This window comes from Tyto alba, unplaced genomic scaffold (assembly GCF_018691265.1).
Source record: "Tyto alba isolate M040663 unplaced genomic scaffold, T.alba_DEE_v4.0 Super-Scaffold_44, whole genome shotgun sequence".
Lineage (NCBI taxonomy): Eukaryota > Metazoa > Chordata > Aves > Strigiformes > Tytonidae > Tyto > Tyto alba.
In genome coordinates, this window is record NW_024881320.1 from 2,208,978 (window position 1) to 2,231,024 (window position 22,047).

Below are 22,047 nucleotides of genomic sequence, written 5' to 3' on the forward strand. Positions count from 1 at the left end.
CAAATGCTCCTAACGTAGACACAAACTTGTCTGTGAGAATCTGAGCCCGCAACGGCGCGCACGAGCTCCGTGGGGCCTGGGTTCACGGCGGGTTGTTTGCTCGGAGGTTGCTGCTTATCTGCACACACCAAAGCTGGGGGTTGAGCTTCCCCTCCCTCCCCGGAGGCGACACGCATGTGGACAGACACCAGGGTGTAGCTGGCTCTGAGTTTACACACTTGTGTTGGTGTACGGGACCGGTTGGTGTGACCGTGCCTTGCGTGGGAGGGTGAAGTCAGTGAGTCCTTGCTGCGCTCGCAGCTTACGCAGCTCGTGATTTGGAAGGTGTTAGGCACACGTTAGCTGGAGGTTTAAAATGCAGCGGAGCTGAGTAGCAATGAAGGGAGCAAAGAGGACTAGCTAAAGACTGAACTTGAATCTCCTGTTAAGTATGACATAGCTTCTGACAGGAAATGATGTATCCCAAATCTTTTGGGACGGTTTTTAACTGGGCTGGACAGAGCTAGAGTATGTAGTGTAAAGAACAACCCTTGCCTGGACTGCTTGGAAACAAACTGGATGAGCTAATGAGCCTTCCCATTTTTAATTGCTTTTCTGTCCTGGCCCGGGTAATTTATCATCCTGTTTTCTTTGCTTTTCTTCAATTAAGGTTTTAGAGTCGTGCTTCCTGAACAGCCTGTCACTGAATAAATTCATCTTACATTAAAGGATATGTGGCTGTTCATCGGCTCTGAACTCTTCATTATAGCCAATGTGAAATGAGAAAAAGTGATGTCGTAGAGGAAATTATGTGGCTTTCTGCAGGAGTGCCAGCTGCTTTTTAAAAAAATACCGTATGTTTGTAAAGCCCATCTGTGCCTTGGCACTCAAGGGCTTAGGATCTTACCCTCTGCCACAAAAGATCTGATCAACGTTGACTAGATGAGTGCTGAGGGATAGAGCATGGCTTTGAGGTGCTAGCTAACCAACGTCTCTGGGGTGAAGAGGGCCGATTCCCTGCAGCCGTAACTTTGAACTGTCTGCAGCCTTTGTGTTGCACAAGGAAAGTTAACCTGGCCCTTTCCAAAGCTAGAAGCATTTTCATACAAGTAAAAACTCAGATTTGCAGAAGGTGGAAATACGCTGTGAGCTCCATATAAGCCTTGAACAGGTATGATATTTGAGATCCTTAGAGCTGAAATAAGGGACTGGGAAAGAAGGGATCTTTTTTTGATACTGCTGGGCTTTGTAGCTTGGACAGCTTTAGAGGTTTAACTTTTTGTAGCTGCATTGAGATTTTTTTCTGATGAAAGGCACTTGATAGGTGTGGTGTCATCTGGCAGTTTCAGGTGATACACTCATTAATCTTGCTGTCACAACTAATGCATTCAGAAATGATTTGGAGGTAGAGGTGGAGAGGGGGCAATGCTTAGGACAGCTCAGCCTTGCAAGACCACCTTTGTCCAGGTCATGGTGCCGGTGGGTATAAGCACATCCCTGTCTGATCCCAGCAGAGGGAAAAGTAGAATGGACCCCCCTCAAACACTGCCTGCTCTCTTCTCTGTGGGAGAGTAGGCTCGGGGAGGAGCAAACCCTCTTCCTTCATCCCATGTCGGGTATTCCTCGGGGCACGCGTTGGCCTCCGTCCCCTCCTGCCCTTGCCAGTTGGGAGCGCGAAGCCAACAGACGCCTTTTGAGTTGGCAAATACAACTGGCTTGAAGTGGTTCGAGATACAAAGAAATACTTGTAGGCTGCAAGCGTTGAAGTATTTCTTCTTTTTGCCTTGTTCTCCAGAACGTGGCCCACTTCATAAGTCCAGCGTAACACAAGAGCCCTAATCAGAGCCACGATGCTGTGTAGGTAATGGCAGTGGCCTCTCTGCCCTATTTGCTGGTTTCTTGCCAAATTTCTCTCTTTTTCAGAAGAGCAGGATGGCTAGTCCCTGTCTCCTCCGTTCTGAATTGCTCTCATAAAGACTTCCTTTAAAACACTGCTGTGCAGATACCTTCTGTGGCCTCTTCTGGTGTTCTCTTTGAAGAATTGTTTTTTTGTGCCAACAAATAAGGAATTACTTAAGTATTCATGCTTGATATTCTGCTGAATGACTGTAATGTACTGCAGGTTTTTTAATTCGACTGGAAAATGTATGATTATAGGCTTGTAGATGGTATCAGAGGGCCTTTCTCGGATATGGAAAGTTTGCTTCATCAGAGGGTGAATACTAATGAGTTTGCATATAACAGCCAGAGTAGAGTTCATTTGATTGAGCAAATTGTTTTAAAAATTAAACCAGTGCCCTTGCAATGACCTGGGACACCAGACTGTTAGCAGACAGTCGAGACGTGGCGCCAGGACAGGATGAGCCAGGACCAGGTAGGTGTGGAGAAGGTCTGGCTACAGAAAATGGGTGCACAAAAGTGCCTTTTCCTGCAGGAATGCAAGAGCAGGGACGTAGATAAAACCCAGGGCTCAAACTCATTTGTTTCCTCACACAAGGTGAATTTAGGAATTAATATTGTTTCTAGGAATTGACTTAACCTTCTCTGCAGGTTGGTGCAGAGCCAGAAGAGACAGGTTTTGATTTTCTCTAAAGGGTATAAAAAAAGTGACAAAAAAGTTTGCTTTGTTTTCTTTCTCACATGCTGTTTGTGCAAAACCTTTCCCTTCTGCTCTTCCTCTGAGACCCAAACCTCCGCACGCCACTGCGGGGTGACTTCACTTCCTCGATCACAAACAAACCAGCCATGTTAACTTAAAAAAAACCCAAACCCACAGTGCAAAAAAACAACCAACAAAAAACCAAACCAAACCAAAACAACATGCAGAAACCCCCACAAATTGACAAACTGTTACTGATGTCTAGTTAATCTTGCAATATTTTAAGGTTTCCTTTGTGTACTCATGCTGAGCGCTCACCTTCAGCAGGCTGGGTCCTGCAGCCAAAGAGAAAGTTCCTTAATTTGCCCTGTGAATCTAATTTCATCCCACGCTGAAGACAGGCACCCCACCCTGTGCAGGAATGAGTGGGCCAGGTCGCTTGGGAGCATACCCTGACCTTTCACACTCCTAGCTTTTTGGGTTTTTTTGCAATACCAAGCAGGATTATTAGGTCAATAGTTTCTGTAATCTGCAAAGGATTACACTCGTCTGCAGCTGCTGCAAACTATAAGGGCTTTCCGTTAAAGAAAAAAAAAAAAAAAATCTGTCCTCCAGAGGCTTTTAAAAAATCCTTTTTATTGGTATTTTGCCTCTAATACCTCCCTTTCCTCTCCCACCCCCCCCGCCCCCCCCACTTGCTGGCTCACGTTTAAACTTGGTGCTGGAGTTTTCTGGCACACGTGTTACTTTGCTACGAAGCTGTGCTTGCCCGGGAGGATCCCTGTAGTGTTCCTGGCTGAGACGGCGCGAAACAGGAGCGGGGATCTCGGGGCCATGGGCTCTTTGCTCCAGCTGCCCCTCGGCAGGGAGGGGGCTGCTCTGTCCCCTCATGGCTTGTCTGCAGGTCACGCTTGGCCCAGAAGCTTGTGCTGCTCCTGGGCCTTTTTGTGAATAAATTGAATTTTCTAAGCTTCCCCCCACCAAGAGAGCGAGGCTGAGTTGGGGCAGGCCACTTTATCACACCGTTTCTCTCAGGGGTTGGGGGGGAGGGAAGAAATGGCTGTGTTCACCCAGGCTTGCCATTTTTAAGGGCTCCTCAAGACTCTGGAATGACCAGGTGTCCTGCTTAATTCTCAGCGGAACATCAACTTGCGTAGGTCAGTCTTGGCAGCCGTGGCCTTTTCATTTAGTGGAGGAGTGGGTTTGGTGGTTTTTCTGTTTCTCATGCCCACGTCAGCTGTGCCCCAGCATCCACGGGCCACGGAGCTGTGGGACCCGAGCTGCTCGTGCCGAGCATCCTCTGCCCCAGTGTCACCTAATGCTCCCCGGCCTCTCCTGCCTTGCCTCTTCTCCTGGTGTCTCCCAGAGCTCGTGTTCCCTTTCCAACTTTCTCCCTGGCTTAAGTAAAACCTGTTTTCTGCAGCACTGCATCAGTGCTTTACCACTGTGTACGTCCTGAGGTGGTTCAGCTGAGAGACCTGCGTGCAGTTATGACATTAAGTGCAGGTACTGGTTTTAGCTGACTGATAAAATTCCCCTGTCAGCATACGTGTTTTAAACTGTTGCTACTGTCAGGTTGTTATTCCCTGACTGGCAAGAAGAAAGCTGCTTCTATAAAAATTGTCGGCTTTGTGTAACCCGCTTTTACCGTGTCGCGGGCAGGTGAAGGGATTCGTTGCGGTTCACAAGGCGCGTTGTGTTTCGGCACAATCCCCGGCGAGCGTCCTGTGGCTGCGGTCGCTCGCAAAGCTGCCGTGGAATTGGAAGCGAGCAGGATGACATCCTGCTTCTCCAGGCTGAACAGCTCCAGTTTCCAACCCAATTTTTCAAACGTGATCGCTGGGAAAAGCCTCGGTTTATGTCATCACCTTGTTGCTAGCCCTGTTCCGTCAGGCAGGAAGAGAAAGAGGGATTTTTCAACCCTTGAAGAGAAATTCTCTGCTGAGGTTTTGTGCCTGTCGCAGGTTGTTCCTCCTGGGGTGCTGAGGGTGAGAAACAGTGTGGAGAGCTGCGTCAGTGAAAAGTGAAATCGTTTTAGCGTTATTTAGAGGTGAGCTGGTACACACTGAGAATTACTGCATCTCAGAGGTTTTTATTTAAGGAGTAGGTCATTCCTGCGAGAATGGAGAAACTGGGATTCATGCAAAAATCCGTGTTGCCCTTATGCATCTGCTGGCTCTGAGAGCTCGCTTGGGCATGGTGGGCAGGGTCTGGCAAGCCCTGTTCTCTCACGCTGGAAAAAGCAAACAATAGAAGGCGAAGCAAATGTGCTCTAATGCTGCCACCTACCTATAGGGAGCTATAATTGCTCACTGATGGGCTTTCTATTTAATGTTTTAATACACCCTATGTAGGTCAAATTCAGTTCAAAGATGATTGTCCAGTGGTGAATTGCAGGAATAGATTTGGTAGGGCTGATCCTGCCCAGGGGCACGGGGTGATGGGGTTTGTCTCTCCTGTCCCTGGCAGGTGCAGAAGCCGCTTCCTTCGGTGCATAAACCTGCTCTGGCTCTGCAGCTGCAATTCCAGTGCTCTGCGATTCTTGGGGGTCTCTTCTCCTTCCCGGTGGCACTTTGCTGAAGAAAGGTTGTGTAGCCAAGCAGGCAAGATGTGAACAGGCAGTGTGCTGCATTCGAAGGCACTTTCTTCAAGGCTAACTTGGGCTGCGTTAACCTTTTCCAGGACCAAACTGCTTTTCCCCGATTCAGTGTCATCCGAAAGGAGGCTCTGAACATCATGTGAAAGCTAATTGCCAAGATTTCTGAAGAAATAAAAAGTAGGCACCACTATAGCTGCCATATCATCCCTCTGAGGGACAAGCATAATTTGAAAAGACAGCGGCTTGTTCAGATGGAATTTGAGCTGCAAGGCAAAATTTGTTTGAATCCTCAGGCAGCATCTGAGAGGAATGGATCTCCGGACACAGCGATATCGGGGCGTCTGCAGCCTGAGGAGCCGGTGGTTACGCATCGGCAGCCTGAGCTGGGGAGGATGTTACACACAGCTCAGGCGAAGGTTTATTGGTGGCTGGGAACGGTTCCCTCCCCGATTTTCTCTTCCTGTTTATCTTGAGAAGTGACAACTCGGGAGTTCTGCTGTGGCATGGCGCAGGATGCAGGGAGCAAACGAGTAACGCGCCCTGGGACGTTACTCCTGCAGAGGAGACGGCCCGGGGCTAACCATCTTTCCTTTCCCCTTTCCAGGTGTGGCAGATTCCCGAGAACGGACTCACCCTGTCCCTGACAGAGCCGGTGGTAGTGTTAGAAGGCCATTCCAAGAGAGTCGGCATCGTGGCTTGGCATCCGACGGCACGCAACGTGCTGCTCAGTGCAGGTACGGTGCCTCGGGGACAACAGGCGTTTTGCTTGCACGCCAGGTATTTTGGAGAAGAGCTTGTTGATTCCTTTCCCTCTTTCCTCTCCCAGCTGCTTAGGGCCGGTGGATCACAAGACTAATGGCAGTGCCTGGGGACACGTGGCTCCACAGCCCCCTCCTTATCTTGGCGTTTTATTATCTTCAGTTTACAGGGACAAGGAAAACGTCTGGAGGCATGAATTACAGTATTAAAATTGTTCCACTCTTTATTTGATCTGCAAGTTTCATCTGCTGATAACTATTTACATCTACACTCTCCTCATCCCTGTTTTCATATACTTTTATAAAAGGCCCAACTGTTTCTCCTTTTCACTGATCCCTGCAAGGTATCCCAGAGTCTGGCTGTTCCTTCCACAAACTTTAATTCTGAGCATTTTCCAGGTCATCTCCTGGACTGGTGCGGTCTATGCAATGAGATTCTTTTGACCACTGGAAAACAGTCGCATCATTATGGAAATAAAATGGATAAGTCATTATCCATTAGCCCAATCGGAGACTTTCATAGCATGACCTTTAGGTTGGATCCCAATAAAAGAAGCCAATCCTTTTGGCTGGACTGTCAGATGAGCTGTGTGTTTTCTGTTGATATAAATGCCTTCTGAGGTACCAGTTTGGTTTTAATCTAGTTTCCCCAAAATGCTTGGAGTTGCAGGCCTTGTGGCAGTTAATGTAATGAAACTCCATGTGAGAACATACAAAAGGAGAAGGTGTTATTTTTTTAAGTAGTTTCCTCCGACTCCTGTACTCAGAAGCAGCAAGATGTGTGTCCAGGCTGTCCAGCCAGGATTACTTCTAAGAAACACAGAGGAGAAAGGATGCTGTCAGGTCGCTGCAGTCTCCAGGATTCTTCCTGGTGACAACAAGCTGATTTTGAATGTCTTCTGTGCCCTTTGGGAGTTCAGAGTGATTGTTATCTTTTGCCTCTTACATGCTTTCACCCTTCCAGAGCCCCAGGAGAAATTGCTCAGTCACACATTGTGCTTTCCTTCCCTTACCTGGTCCTCCAGTCCTGTTCTTTGTTTAACTGTCATCTTATCTTAGGCTTTATTCTTTGTCTTCTTGCTGTCTGGTCCTTGAACAAAACCACCCACCTGATGGTTGTAGTCCTTGTGAAACTGCTGACCTCAGCTTTTGCTTCCTGCCATTCTTTTTTCTCTTTGTTCCGCTGTTTCTCCTGCTGTCACTTCCCTATATTCCATCCGTGCCACTTCTACACTTTCTGCCACAAATCTCTCTGACCTGAGAAGGCAACGACTGCCTGCCACCCAGTGTTGTCACCTATAGAGTTGTAAGAACATTGCCTCTTTGCCCTTGGCATCTCCTGCTCTGTCGTCCTGCAGCTGAGCCAGGACCCAGGAGCTCCTGCACAAAGCTGCTGTGGCAGCAGCAGCCAGGGCACATTTCCCAGCCCTCCTTCAGCTGCTCCAGCACCTCCAGCTTTTCCCTTCAGCTTCTTCTCTGCCAGGGACCTCTCCAGTCCCTCCTGCCTGCCCCATGTGTGCAGGCAGCACGCTGCCTGGGGTGCTGGCAGTGCCCAAATATTCCCAGATAAACTGCCTTTCTTTGGGACAGCTACAGCACCTCCGAGGAAGTGTTCGATGATTTCACGGGAGGAGTTTTGTGCCTTCTATTGGCTGTTTGGTCCCTGCTCTGAGCCTGTATTTGAGTGAGGGTGTGCAGCCTGGGGCTCTGCGTACATGACAGTGCACAGAATGCGTTGAAGAGTCAGCACTTGAGGCTTTAGAGCTGCAGTAGATTTTATTCTTTGTTCCTTGCTGCTGGGGTTTTGGTTTGTGGGTTGGTTTTTCTTTGTTTGTTTGTTTTTTTCTTTTTTTCTTTTTTTTTTCTGTATATACCAGTGTTGTGACTTTACCTGTTGTTTTCTCTTTCAGGCTGTGATAATGCAATCATCATCTGGAATGTGGGAACAGGTGAAGCCCTCATAAACTTGGATGACATGCACGTGGATATGATTTACAATGTGAGCTGGAATCGCAATGGCAGCCTAATCTGTACAGCTTCTAAAGACAAAAAAGTTCGAGTTATTGACCCCAGGAAACAAGAAATTGTTGCTGTAAGTTTGCATGATAATTAAAGAAGCAACTGGATTTCACTCCTGCGGAGTTAGCAAGAGCATATAGAGAAAGAACCTTTTTGCTTAGTGTATACCATGTTTAGTCATGTTTTTCAAAGTGAGGGAAAAATTACAGGAGGGATAGCAGTGGCTGAAGGATTTCCCTGGGTTTATTTGGATTAGTGTTTGAACTAGGATTTTAGGGCTCAGTTTTAAAACCTGCAGGAGCGTAATTCCACATCTAATCCTTTTGTATAATTACAGTTCCAAAGTTCTGTATGCAAAGTGGAGATTTAGCAGCCTGCGTATGTGTCGTAGCTTGCAAAGAAGTCTTCCTTCAACCTTGCCAGAGTTTGATCGGCAAAGCTGAAATGAGCCAGGAACGACCACTTCTTTTGTAGTTTAGTAATTGGTTTCTTCCCTCAAGAGTCGGGCAAAAATAGTTGGAAGTCGCTCCGTGCAGTCGGCATCCTGCGTGGAGGAGCAGTGTGTCCTGCCAGGGGTTCCGTGCAGCCAGAAGAGAATCCATCACCGCGTGGGTTTCCTATTCCTTGCTAGAGGCTAATCAGTGAATCCCTTTCAGGAGAAAGAGAAAACCCACGAGGGTGCCCGGCCCATGCGAGCCATTTTCCTCGCTGATGGAAACATCTTCACAACTGGCTTCAGCCGCATGAGCGAACGGCAGCTTGCCCTTTGGAATCCGGTAGGTTCCTGTCCCGTTACGACTTTGCTGTTGTAACGTCTGTTGAGTTACTAGCCCAGACCTGCAACCACCCACTAAATTCAGAGTTCATATACTTGAGCATATTCCTTCATCTCCTGCCTGTTCCTCCCGGGCTTCCTGTGCCAGAAGGTAGCGCCGTTATTTCGGCTGGATGTTCACTCAGGAAAGGATGTGAGTTCTCCTGTGCCAATCCCTGCCTCGCCAAGAGCAGCGATGAAGCAGGGAGCTGCACGTTCAAAGTGCCTGAGAAGATTTACACGGAGCAGAGTGGCTCTGTGAAGGTCACTTCATTCTGTACAGTTTCTGCGCAGAGTGAGACAGCAGCAATCCCATCACACTGGCACAAGACACTCGCTAACGGGACTATGTCACCTCTTTCCTTTGACTTTGTGAATTTTCTTGGGTCCTGCTTTTATTGCATTTTGTGATTAAAATGTCCCTGGGGAATGAATAAGCTTGTGAACATTTCCAGCATTTGCTATTGTAACACACAGATCCTTCAGGGTGGTGAAGACACCGCAGTGTGTTCAGTAGCTACAAAAAACTGTACATAATTTTGGTCCTATGTTAACATGAGCCTTTCCATTCTTCATTAACATCAGTGGATTTTTTTTATTTTCAGAAAAACATGGAGGAGCCAATAGCCCTTCATGAGATGGATACCAGCAACGGGGTCCTGCTGCCGTTCTACGATCCAGATACCAACATTATTTACTTGTGTGGCAAGGTAACGGGAAGCTTTTGGAGTGACTTTGTTGTGTTTAGAGGGAGACTCCTCTTGAAAGAAAGATGCCTGGGAAATGTTCCCCAGGTGTCTTGATTGAGAAAGGCAGAACCAAAAGCTATCACCGCAGCGATGGTCGGGGCTGCAGACAAAGCAGGCTGCTCTGCAGGAGCATGCAGAGAGCCTGTGAAGTCTGCCCCGTGAAGGTCTGGTGTATCATTGGATGTTTCTTTGAGATAGATTTACTTTAGGTAAAGCTGCTTTTTATGCACCAAGTCAGATACCATCAACTCTTGTTGGTGTTGACCCAAAGGATTGTACATTAGTGTGGGAGGAAGGTATATTTTAGATCTTATCCTCCTTGTGCTTGGAGATGATGGAGCATGTAGCGACACTCACTGTAATGTTGCAGGGTTAAGTAATAGAAAACTGGAGTCATGTCTTCCTTTCTAAAAGCAATTTGTAAGCATTAAGTGCTCTACAGTGCTCACTTCTGGTGCCACAGCTTTGGACTTCCTACAAATAGGAGCCAAGGATAAGATGAACGAGTAATTACAAAGGAGGATCCATGCAAGTACGTTCAAGAATCCCATCTTTGTGAACAGCTAATGAGAAATACTTGTTTTATAGCTGCTGCCTCTTTGGCTGTTTCAGAGATGCTAGTGTAGTAGAATTGCCTGGAATCAAAGAGAAACCAGTTTATAGCCTTTCTGCCTAACTGTGGCAGAAAGTTTAGCTTTTTCACAAGAGGAGATCTGGAAGTCGGCTCCCCCAGTCTGGAAGCACGAGCTCAGGTCACTGTACCACGGTATTTTGAAGAACAGCATTTATTGCTGAGAGACTGTTCAGCTCTTGTGGTGCAGTGACATGCTGGAGAGAAGGGAGAGGGACCTGGGCAGGCTGGAGAGGTGGGCCCAGGCAAAACTCATGGAGTTCAACAAGGCCAAGTGCAAGGTCCTGCCCGTGGGTCGGGGCAATCCCCAGCACAAACCCAGGCTGGGCGAGGGGTGGCTGGAGAGCAGCCCCAAGGAGAGGGACTGGGGGGGTTGGTGGGGGGAAAACTGCCCGTGAGCCAGCACCATGCGCTCGCAGCCAGAGCAGGGGGGGCAGCAGGGCCAGGGAGGGGATTCTCCCCCTCTGCTCTGCTCTGGGGAGACCCCCCTGCAGTGCTGGGGCCAGCTCGGGGGCCCCCAACAGCAGAAGGACCCGGAGCTGCTCGAGCGGGGCCAGAGGAGGCCACGAAGATGCTGGGGGGGCTGGAGCAGCTCCCCTGGGGGGCCGGGCTGAGAGAGTTGGGGGGGTTCAGCCTGGAGAAGAGAAGGCTCCGGGGAGCCCTTCGAGCGGCCTCCCAGGGCTTAAAGGGGGGACAGGAAAGGCGGGGGGTGGGGACTCTGGGTCAGGGGGTGGGGGTAGGATGAGGGGGAAGGGTTTTAAACTGTCAGAGGGCAGATTTAGATTAGATAGAAGGAAGAAATCCCTGTGCGGGGGGTGAGGCGCTGGCCCAGGGTGCCCAGAGCAGCTGTGGCTGCCCCCTCCCTGGAAGGGTTCAAGGCCAGGTTGGACGGGGCTGGGAGCCCCCTGGGCTGGGGGAAGGGGGCCCTGCCTGGGGCAGGGGGGTGGCACTGGGGGGGCTTTAAGGAACTGGATGATCTTTCCAACCCAAACCATTCTATGGTTCTATAATGTACTTGGGTTGCAGTAGGGATCTCGATGGTGGTTCTGCTGATGCCGTTTGGCGAGCGAGAACGCAGCGGCGTGCTGCCCGATAGCGGCTGCCGTGGGCAGCCTGAGACGAGGCACGTTCGACCGGCAAGCAACGGAAGTTTTAGCCTGAAAAAAAATAGCTATAAACTGTGCGTGGCTCTGCGGCGGCGTTCCTGGAAGGAAGGGCTGTCGGGTGAGACCGACGGCTGCCTCGCCTGGCGGGGAGCGGGCGTGTGGAGTGGCCCTCCTTCCGTTTCTTCCAGGGGGACAGCAGCATTCGCTACTTCGAGATCACGGACGAATCCCCCTACGTTCACTACCTCAACACCTTCAGCAGCAAAGAGCCGCAGAGGGGGATGGGGTTCATGCCAAAGAGGGGCCTGGATGTGAACAAGTGTGAGATTGCCAGGTGAGGAGAGGGGCTGTCGGGGTGGGGGGGGTGTCATCTTAGCGAGCCACCCCACTGCAAGCTCCACCAGTTAGAAGGGGGAAGTCCCGCTGTTGGAAAGACCTCTCTGCCACACTATTGCTTCCACGGTGTTTGTTGGGACCTGTGACCTGAGGCGATGCTTGTGCTGGGCAGAACATGAGAGAACCTCAAAATATGGTGGGAACTGGGGCTGAGTCAAAGCGGGTGAGCGGTCTCTAGCAGAACACGCTGTCTGCAGAAAACTTGGCCTCAGGCCGGTTACAGCCGACGCGGTCAACATATCGATGATAAACCTTTGGTGCTTAAATCTGGTGTCAGTCTCCAGCTTGCACAGAGCAAGTGGGTTGGAAGCGGGTTTCAGGAATTTAGAGAGTAATTAAAGCCAGCAGCGCAGTGGACCAGAGGAACTGCCGGGGAAAACGCGGCAAAGGAGGAAGGCACATCAGGAGAGCAGGGTTTGTGTCACTGAAACACGTGAGCATTTCAACAGCAGTGCCCGGGGGCCTGGCTGAGGACAGTGCAGTTTGTGTCACTTGTGGAGGGGTGACCGGAGTGTGGAGGCACGTGTGAGCAGAAGGCTGGCTAGTGGGTACCTGTAAATCACTGCGAGCGGCAGAACCGAGGCCGCCTTTGCACGGCATGTTGGCTGTCCTCACGTCAAAGTCACACCTCTTTTTTTTTTTTTTTTTTTTTTTTTTAATTTCTTTTTATTTTTTTTTTCTTTGAAAGGTTCTTCAAGCTTCACGAGAGGAAATGCGAGCCCATCATCATGACAGTTCCTCGAAAGGTGAGCACTACCTCCTGGTTATGTGCTTTGAAGCCAGCTCGTGCCTTCCAGCCCCAAAGCACTTGACCAATTCATCTCTTCTGGTTTGCAGTCGGACCTCTTCCAGGACGACCTGTACCCCGATACAGCTGGCCCAGAAGCAGCTCTGGAAGCAGAGGAGTGGTTTGAGGGGAAAAACGCCGATCCCCTTCTCATCTCCTTGAAGCATGGGTACATTCCAGGCAAGAACAGGGATCTCAAGGTGGTCAAGAAGAACATTCTGGACAACAAGCCTGCCGCAAACAAGAAAAGTGATCTCATAAATGCTCCAAAGAAAGCAGCCGATGCCTCAAACACTGTGAGTAAAATCCACAAGCTTTTGGGGGTGGTGGCCCAAGACTGGATTACCAGGGTCCTATATCTTCAGAAATAGTTAGAACAAATCTCGAGCACGTGTGATTCGAATACCCTGGGGGGGGACTTGGGTGCCGGTGGGTGACCTGGAGCTGAGGTGGCACATGGCTTGTGGTGTTGAGGTTTCTGTAGCTGTGGAAAATGAGGGGGAGTTGTGGCACAAAAAGCTTGGCTCGTTGGTCCAGCCACCCAGCTGCCTGGGAGAGCTGCTGTGCACCTCTTTTTTTTTGTGCAAAACCCAGCAGGGACAGTGGGAGAAATGAACCTCAGACTATGCAGGTTGTGCAAGTCCATAACTGGGGGCTGCAGCCAACGGGTGGTATAGAAATACGTAGATGTGGAAGTGAGCTGCCATCAAGTAGGTCCTTAAACGCTGTGAAAGGGCAGCTACTGGCCCAGTAGGTCCTGGAAGCTCGCACTGGTGCCACTGGAGATGCCAGTCTGTGCCCCGTCCCGAGGAGCCCCTCGCCCTGCAAACCCCCCGCCCGCAGAGCTCCTGACGGACGCGTCTCTTCTCTTCCCTTCCAGCAAAACGAAGCCAAATTGGATGAGATTTTGAAAGAGCTGAAATCTATAAAAGACACGATCACCAACCAAGACGAGCGCATTTCCAAGCTGGAGCAGCAGATGGCAAAGATCGCGGACTGAGCGGGGCGAGCGGCGCTGGCCCCGCCGCCAGCCCAGGCACATTCCAGTTCCCCACCAGTTCGGCGAGCGGCAGCGTGCAGCATTCCAGTACGAGCTTTCCTGTCCTCCTAAATTCACGTCAACGAGAGCTGATGATTAAAAGCCAAGCTTTTTAGTGAATTTTTTTTTTTCCTGATGTTTTAATGAATTTATGTGACTGTGTCAAACAAGTCAAAAAGAATAAGTGCTACTTTTACAGTCTTTTTTTTTTTTTTTTTTTTCCCCAGACATTATGAATTCTTGAAAACAAACCCATTCTGACCTTCAATGTTGTGCCCAAATATCTTTTTCTAGATTTAGGGACCAATGCCACATTGTTCTTCTTAACCATTTTTTAAAGTTGCCAAAAAAGAAAGAAAAAAAAAAAAAAAAAGTTGCTTTTTATTTTTCTTATTTGCCACTTTGCAGTATTTGTGTTTTCAATTGAAAGGGACAGCACTGCGTGTGTGTGCGTGTGTGTGTGCGCGTGGCGGGTGTTTATACTGTTCAGAGAACAAAAAACTGAAGCTATTTTGTATAAATCTTCGATTTCGAACAATCAGATCGGTTTCCTTTGCAGTGTGGCCGTGGCTGCTGCTGAGCCCCCTCAGAGATCGCACGAGCTGCCTTTCCTGCCTCCCTAACGTGTTCCCATCACCCTTGGCTGACAGTTAAAGAAAAAAACCAAACCAACCCCTAATTCTGAACGAGGCGATCCACGCCACGCTTCTCCTTTTTACACCCTGAAGAACTTTTAAACGAGCATCCTGTTGCCCTTTTAAAATAATGCCGTGGTTTAGATTCCTTTAGCCATGCAAAGCGGGCGTGTTTTACTTGACTTTTTTTTTTTTTTTTTTTTTTTTTTAATTTTTATTTTGAAGCAGAAGTTACTTTCGTGCAGGAACTATTTTAATGTTTTTCCACGGAGCACAGCTGAAGGTGTGCCGTGGGGGACGCGAGCCGTGGGACACTGGCAGTCCCCAGGTTCTCCGGGCTGGCCCTTCCCGCTGCCTGCGCTGCTGTAAATACTTGTTTCTGCGCTAGAGCTGCCCCACCGCGCTCTTCGGCTCATTGACTTCAAGAAGCTTTTAAAATCTGCGAGCTTGCAATTCTCCGGCCCCTAGAAATTTAAACTCTGCTTCCAAAGCGGCATTAGCAGTAGCTAGGTGACTTTATCATGACGGGTCTCCAGAAACAAAATGACTCTGCTGTTTTGTTTTGTTTTGGGTTTTTTTTAATATTTTTTTTTTTTTTCCTCTCCATCATTCCTGCCTCCCCACCACGCAGTAAAACTTTGCAGGAAATTATTTGTTCCTGGATCAGATGAGTGAGCTCCGTCCCCAGACACCCCCCCCTGCACTCCCAGGCCTTCGGAGCGCAAGGAACTGGGGAAGGTGGTTTAGGATCCCAGTTTGGAGAACTGGTTTCTCCCACGGTCCTCAGAGATCCTCGGGGGAGAGACACCCCCCCCCCCCCGTGAGCACGGCGGGCTCGCGCGAGCTCCTTGTGGAATTTCTTGGATGCCTCAGCTCAGCAAACCCCTGCTCAGGTGGGGTCTCCCCTGCGAGGAGCGGGGGGGGGGGGCTGCCTGTGCCAGGGATGGGTCCCTGCACATCCCCAGGATGTGGCAGGACCCGTGCCCCCCCCCTTGCCCCCCCCCCCCCCCCGAAAGCTGTGCCAGGCTGGCTTGGTGCCCCCCCAAAAGCGGGCAAAGACTGTGGGGTGTCCAAGAGCTGTCGGCTGCGCAGCCTCACGCCCTGGCACCGGGGGGGGGCTGGTCCCCGAGGCAGCTCACTGCTCCCCCCACACACGTGCACCCTCGTGCACTCAGGACCCGCCGCACCCGAGCAGCGTCCCCCACCCCCCCCAGGGCATCCCCGGCGGGGGACACGTCCCTTTGTCCAGGCTGAAGTGATTTTTTTTTTTTTTTTTTTTTTTTTTTTTCCCCCCATTAGGTTAGCTAGAAATCCTCCGATTCTCCATTTTTTTCCAGTGTTTGCATGTTCAGAATTTACAGATTAAGGATTCTCTGCTCTGGAGGGATGTCTGTGTGTGCAAAGGCGAGCCCCCACCGGCAGGACGGCTGGGCGACGTAGCTGGAGAGGCACAAGAACAGGACACGAAGAGACAGAGGATGTGTTATAATTGCATAGCATGAAAACTTAATAAAAATGGGTTTTCTTTGTTTTAAGTGGCAAGCAGAGCAGGCGGGACGAGCATCCCCTGCCCTGTGCCCGTGACCACTGATGCTGGATTCACAGTCCAGACACTCCGGGTTATTTGAATGTTTGGTGACGTTTTTGTATTGCAGTAAATGGCTGAGATACGATGTGTATTTTTTTTTTTTTTAATCTTTTTTTTTTTTTTTTTTTTTCCGAAAACAAAACCAAACCTAACGCTCCCCCCGATGGTGATCTCTGTGTTGATTTGTACGTGTGACTTCAGGGTTGTGTGCTTGGGGACCTTTTGTTTTTTCTAATTGGAGGGAAATAAGTTTTCTGAGACGCTGGATTGAAATGCCCAGAGGAGATCGGTGTGTGGTAGACGGTCCGAGGAGGGCGGAGGAAAGGCCGCCCTGGTTTTTAGTTTATAGCCTGTATTTTATTTAAATGAACTGATGCCTAGCCAGGCTCAACCGGAGTCAGTGCCTGAAGCTTTTTGTAGCCGTGATATCCCAGAAGAGAACCAGCGAAGTCCTGAAAGATGCGCTCTTATAGAGCGGCCATAGTATCTGTCCAAATATTTGCTTCCATTTTCAAAAGATAAAAGTCATTGATTATAAACTTCCTCTGCTTTGCTTTTTCTTTTGACTCCCTGCGTCCTGCACCCGCCGCTGCCCCTCAGCACCCGCGTTTCAGGTTTTATCAACAACCAGGTTTACGAGATGATGGTGCTGCCCTTGCCCCCCCCCAGCGATTAACCCCAAGACGGGGTGGGGGGGTTGTGCCTGAGCAGGGTCTGTCCTCAGACCCCCCCCCACTCCTGCCATGTCCCTGGGGGGGTCCATCCCCAGAGTCACACATGGACTCGCTGGTGATTTTCCTGCGAGTGATCCCAGGAGCTTGGCTGGATGGCCGGGACTTGGAGGGGGGTGGGTGGGGTGTGGGTGGGTTTGGGGTAGCCGAGCCCCAGGTGCCGTGGGGGTCTCATTCTGCTCTCCCCCAGTTGAAACCGGGTCCAGGGAAGGCTGCAACAGCGTCCCTCAGTCCCTGTGAGTTTTGAGAGCCCCCCCTCGCCCCCCAGCGCAGCCTCCCCGGGCCCACAGCGTTTCACCCCGTATTTCACAACCACCCTCAGCTGCCGCCGCCGGTACCCCCCGACCCCAGCACAACCCCCAGCACCCTGCGATGCTTTCGGAGAGACGATGCTCCCTGGCCACCCTGGAGCCACCCCAGGGGATGCTCATCCCCCCCCCCCCCCCCCCGCCGCAGCCCTGAACCCCCCATTTTCTGTGCCTGTCCCCCCTCCACGGGCGACCTGGCGGCGACAGGAACCGCTACCCCCTTCCAGCCCCTACAGCCAGGAGATTTTGAGAAGGGATGGGGTGAGTCCAGCACGGGGAGGGGGTTCATAATACTGCCGGGAAGGTGGGGGGGTGGGGTGGGGGGGTGTTGTTTACAGCCCCGGGGCAGCAGCCGCAGGGCGTTTGCTGCGGATGTGCTCTTGCAGCATCCTTCCTGCGGCTGCAGCTCCTGCCTGCTGCCGCGCCGGTGCCCGCGGTTAGGGTGGGGTATTTCCCACCCGGTGCAGCTCCCTGTGCCGTGCCACACGGTTGGGACAACGCCTGGCAGACCCCCCCACCCCCCCACACCTCGGCTGCAGGCTGCCGTCCCTGGGGACGGCGGTGCTGAGAGAAGGAGCCTAGCATCAGATTTCTGCAAATGCATCGAGCCAGGCCCTCACCCTCCTCCTCCTCTTCCTCCTCCTCGCCTGCAAAGGTCGTTTCCTGGTGCCGGGGTACCTCTGCGTCCCCTCTCGAGGCACCATGACCTGCCCCCCCCCCCCCCCCCCCCCCATCCTGTTTGTGCCCACACCGTGCCCGGGGAGGGGGGGGAGGGTTGGCAGCCCTGGCACCAGGTTTGCTGTCACTTCTGCTTTTGGGGCGGCATGAGCCCCGGCACGCAGCTCAGCAGAGCCACCAGTGGGGCTGAGCCGGCCCGTGGGGGGCACCCACAGGGCACCCAGCCCACCGGGAAGAGGCAGGAGGTCCCTTTTTTGGGGTGCGACCCCCGCCCCATCGCAGCCACCCTCACTGTTGGGCTCACGCAGCCTCTGGCCCTCGGTGGTCCTTTTTCCCGGCGTGACGTCCTTCCCGTGCCGGGCTCTCCGAAACCGCAGCCGCCCTTCCGTGCCCGCCTTCCCTTCCCCGCCCGGGCGGGAGGTGCAGGCGGAGGGCGGCCCACGATGCCCCCTCGGATTTCGGCAGTCGCCCAGCCCTGGGGCTGCCGTCGTGCCCCGGTGCCGGTGATGCCCACCGGCGCGGAAGCTCCGGGTCCCGCGGCGTCCCCCGGCAGAGGTGAGCCCCGATGGGGTGGGGGGACCCCCAGGGATGGTGTGGGTGCAGAGGGGATGCTCAGGGTCCCCCTTGGGATGTGAATGGGTGCAGTGCTGGTCTCCAGGGTTTTTAGGAGGCGAGCGGGTGCTTTGGGGAGGTGGGGGCCTCCCAGGGATGCTCGGTGCTGGGGGAGCATTGATCAGTGTTTGGGTGCTGTTGGGTGACACAGGGATCTCACCCCGGCTTCTGCCCACTGGGGCTGCTGGAGGGGGGGGATTGGTGATCAACACATGTAACGGGGTGGGGGTGGGGGGGGATTTGGGGTGGATTTGGGGTGGGTTTGCCTCTCCCCACCCCACTCTGGCACAAATGCACAAGCTCATGGTGGCCTCAGCCCAGGAGCCCCGCGCCAGCCTGGCTGGTGGAGAGGGAGCACAGGCACCCCAGGGGGGGTCGGGGGGCTCCGATCGAATCGTGTGCGACACCCCCGGCGGTTTCATTTCTGCACGGGGAGTCATCCTGCAACTGCCCATCCCGCAACAGCCGCCGTCTCCATCGCGGCTCGTTTCCCATTTCCAGACAGCTCAACTTCCTTTTCAAAATGTTTTTCTCAAGCGGGGCCCAGCTCCCGCAGGTGGAGGTCGGTGGTCCCATCCTCCAGCACCCCCACCACCACCCAAAACCCAGGGTCCCCTCTGCGGGTGGAGAGGAGGATGCGATTCCCCCTCCTTAGGGCCACTTCCAGCCTGAACGATGGAGCTCAGCATCCTCCCATTGAGAGCCCTGAATTATTTCATCAGCCCCCCCCTCCTCTGTTCCTCTCCCACACAGGTCCCATGGTGCCGGGCTGGGCCGTGCTGGTGGTGCTGGTGCTGAGCACCCTGTGGGTGTGCGGGGCTGTGCCACCGCCAGAGCAGCACCGCGGCGGGTTGTGGCTTTGGGGGGCGGCCGGGCCGGCGCAGGCTGAGCCCCCGCCGCTGTCCCGCAGGAGGAAAGCCGAGAGTGGGCAGCAGCCCAGTGCCACCACCGCCATTCTGGGGCACGGCCACGCTGCCACCGTCCCCCTCAGCAGCAACAAGACGGATTCCCCCCAGCCCGACCAGTTGCTGGGGGAGCCTGGCCACGCTGCCGGCCTGCGCCGGGCACGCGCGGCGCCGACCGCAGCCAATCTGCTGGATGAGACCGATTCCCCCGAGCCCGACCTGTTGCTGAGCTCTGCGCCATCCCTGGCGCCCAGCACCAAGGCCAGCCCACCCCGGGGACTCGTGGTGACAACCACAGCTGATCTGGATGAGACCGATTCCCCCGACCCCGACCTGTTGCTGAGCTCTGCGCCACCCCCAGCACCCAGCACCAACGCCAGCCCACCCCGGGCACTCACAGTACCAACCACAACCAATCCCCTGGATGAGACCGATTCCCCCGAGCCCGACCTGCTGCTGAGCTCCGCACCATCCCCGGCGCCCAGCACCAACACCAGCCCACCCCGGGCGCTCGTGGTGCCGACCACAGCCGATCCCTTGGATGAGACTGATTCCCCCGAGCCCGACCTGCTGCTGAGCTCTGAGCCACCGCCAGCGCCCGGCACACAGGCAGCACCCCAAAAAAGCGTCACCACCATCCCCAGCCAGCTCACGTCGCTTAGCGAGGAGGAGACGGTGGCCCACGGCACGGAGGGAAGTTCTTCCACTGGGCCACGCTCGGAGACCCCCCCATCCTTCAACTCCACCACCGCGGGTTACAAAAAAGTCAAGAAACCCGATGCTCCCCCCACACCGACTCGTTCGGCCCCTTGGGACACCAAGCCGGTCCCCTGGGACCCCAGCAGGGTGATGGGCAAGTGCCTGCTGGCCATCCTGCTGCTGGCCCTGGTGGCCGCCACCTTCATGGTGTGCACGGGGGTGCTGGGGGCCCTGCTCTGGCGCCGGGCGCGGACGGCACACCGCCGGCTCAGCCGCACCGAGATGGTCTGCATCTCCTCCCTGCTGCCCGACGGCGAGCTGGCCGCCAACGGCCCCAAGCCCTGCCCGGCGCCGCGGCAGAAGCTGCTGCCCGACGGCGGCTCCGAGGCCGACGGTGACAACCTGACTCTCAGCAGCTTCTTGCCAGAACACCCTTGAGACAGCGGGGAGGGGTGGAGGGGGGATTTGGGGGGGGGGGGGAGAGGGGGGGGGGGGAGTCCTGCACCCCAGAGCATCGGGGAGATGCGGTGTGGGCATGGAGCCCCGGTACCCCCCATCCCCTTGGGTTCGTGTTTTAACTGGGACCGGTGTGGTGGGGAGCTGCTTTCCCCTCCTGGGGCGCGCTCAGCCCTCGAGGCTCACCCCATTAAAACATTACAAGGACACGGTGGTCTCTTCCTGGTGGGGACGGCACCCACCAGCACAGCCCCCCCACACACCCCCCAGCCCCCTCCCTGCTCCACCACCTGCCCACATCCCCCCCCCGCTGAAATTTCGCTTCTCCATCCTGCTCCCCCAGCAGCAGCCCCAGCCTCCCCCCACCACCACCACCACAGGGATGGAGGTGGGGGGGGGGGGAGCAGAAACGAAACCCACAGCCCCCCCTGCCCAGGCCCCGCTCGGGGATTTGGGAACCGCAGCCCCCAGGACCCCCACCCCGCGTGGGGCTCGGCCTCGTGCTGCAGCGTGGGAGTGGAAAGTGTGGTGGTGCTGGGGCGGAAATGCCGGGGCGGGGGTGGGGGGGGACGGACGGGGCCGGGTACTCTCGTGGCGTAACGTGTTCCTGCCCTGCGGTCGCCTGCAGCGAGGTGACACCTCCGGGGCTCGTCACTGCCCGTCGGGGTGGTCCTGGGCTCGTCCCCCATCAGCAAATGGTGGCCACAGGCTCTTGGCCTCGTCGGGCGGCGTCGGCCGGGGCTGGCCCTGCCTGGGTGTGACAAAACCACGAGCCAGTCACCAAGGTTCCTACCATCTTGCCTGCACACGGCGGCTCAGGTTTGCTCCCCAGGTCCCACCTCCCCCTGGGGTGCAGGTTTGGTCACCCCTGAAGCCACCAGCCTGAACCCCTTCGCTGTGCCCAGCCCCGAGGGAGCCACCCAAGGGAGCAGAAATGGCCCAGGACTGTCCCTGCCCCAACAGGCTCCATGTCCCTGTCCCCACATCCCCATCCCTGCCCCGCCAGGCTCAGTGTCCCCATCCCTGTATCCCCATCCCTGCCCCAGTTGGGCTCGGTGTCCCCATCCCTCCACCCCCATCCCTGCTGTAGCCAGGCTTAATGTCCCCATCTCTCCACCCCTGCCCTGCTGGATCCAGCATCCCCATCCCCACATCCCCATCCTCATATTCCCATCTCCACATTCCCATCCTCACATTCCCATCCCCCTTTTTCCATCCCCATATCCCCATCCCCACATTCCCATCCCCATGTCCTCATCCCCACATCCCCATCCCCACATTCCCATCCCCACGTTCCCAACCCCACATCCCCATCCCCATTTCCCCATCCTCACGTTCCCATCCCCATGTTCCTATCCCCATTTCCCCATCCCCACATCCCCATCCCCATGTCCCCATCCCCACGTTCCCATCCCCACATCCCCATCCCCACATTCCCATCCCCATTTCCCCATCCCCACATCCCCATCCCCATGTCCCTATCCCCACATTCCCATCCCCACATGCCCATCCCCACATCCCCTTCCCCACGTCCCCATCTCCACATCCCCATCCCCACGTTCCCAACCCCACGTCCCCATCCCCACCCCCCCCAGTTTACGCCGCCCTCGATGGGCGCAGCGCACGCTTGGGCAGCGAAGCGTTCCGGCGTGCACTCGTGGCATCGCTGTGCCACCCCATCCCCGAGCCGAGCCCCGGATGCTCAGCCACCTCGAAAGCCATTTTCGGGGGTGTCTGTCCCTCAGAGAGGGGGCAGGGGCTGGCAGCACCACAGCTCACCTGCACCCCGGCCCTGACGCCTGTTTACATTCACGCTGTGCTTCGGATATTTTCCATCTGGGGCCGAGCAGCCTCGCTGGCCCCGCTCCCTCCTGCAAATGTAAATGTTTACGGGTGAGTCAGGGGATGTGCAGCCGCGGCGGTGGCCGGTCCCCAGGTGGGACACCCCAGCCAGGGGCT

The 22,047-nt window shown here is 54.2% G+C and overlaps 2 protein-coding genes across 4 annotated transcripts in view; both read left to right on the forward strand.

Annotated features, from left to right (window-relative positions):
• CORO1C (coronin 1C) overlaps nucleotides 1-16,238 on the forward strand; it is a 54,887-nt gene extending 38,649 nt beyond the window's left edge. For all 3 annotated transcript variants that reach the window (XM_032984833.2, XM_032984835.2, XM_032984836.2), the window contains exons 4-11: nucleotides 5,782-5,911; nucleotides 7,846-8,027; nucleotides 8,611-8,730; nucleotides 9,374-9,478; nucleotides 11,443-11,588; nucleotides 12,339-12,396; nucleotides 12,488-12,733; nucleotides 13,318-16,238. In XM_032984833.2, coding sequence (XP_032840724.1) covers nucleotides 5,782-5,911; nucleotides 7,846-8,027; nucleotides 8,611-8,730; nucleotides 9,374-9,478; nucleotides 11,443-11,588; nucleotides 12,339-12,396; nucleotides 12,488-12,733; nucleotides 13,318-13,437 — 1,107 coding nt within the window. In that variant the 3' untranslated portion in view covers nucleotides 13,438-16,238. The remainder of the gene's footprint in view (nucleotides 1-5,781; nucleotides 5,912-7,845; nucleotides 8,028-8,610; nucleotides 8,731-9,373; nucleotides 9,479-11,442; nucleotides 11,589-12,338; nucleotides 12,397-12,487; nucleotides 12,734-13,317) is intronic.
• A 1,302-nt stretch (nucleotides 16,239-17,540) lies between these two features.
• On the forward strand, nucleotides 17,541-20,076 carry SELPLG (selectin P ligand). Its single transcript, XM_042805308.1, has 2 exons — nucleotides 17,541-17,971; nucleotides 18,782-20,076. Exons 1-2 carry the CDS (start codon nucleotides 17,563-17,565, stop codon nucleotides 20,068-20,070), a joined length of 1,698 nt encoding a protein of 565 aa, XP_042661242.1. The 5' UTR covers nucleotides 17,541-17,562; the 3' UTR covers nucleotides 20,071-20,076.
• The last annotated feature ends 1,971 nt before the right edge of the window (nucleotides 20,077-22,047 follow it).

What these genes read in the sequence shown, in the direction of transcription:
- SELPLG (XM_042805308.1), top strand. Translation starts at nt 17,563, where the DNA reads ATGAGCCCCGGCACGCAGCTCAGCAGAGCCACCAGTGGGGCTGAGCCG. An exon ending in CGCGGCGTCCCCCGGCAGAG is followed by an intron (nt 17,972 to 18,781) that starts GTGAGCCCCGAT and finishes TCTCCCACACAG; the next exon opens with GTCCCATGGTGCCGGGCTGG.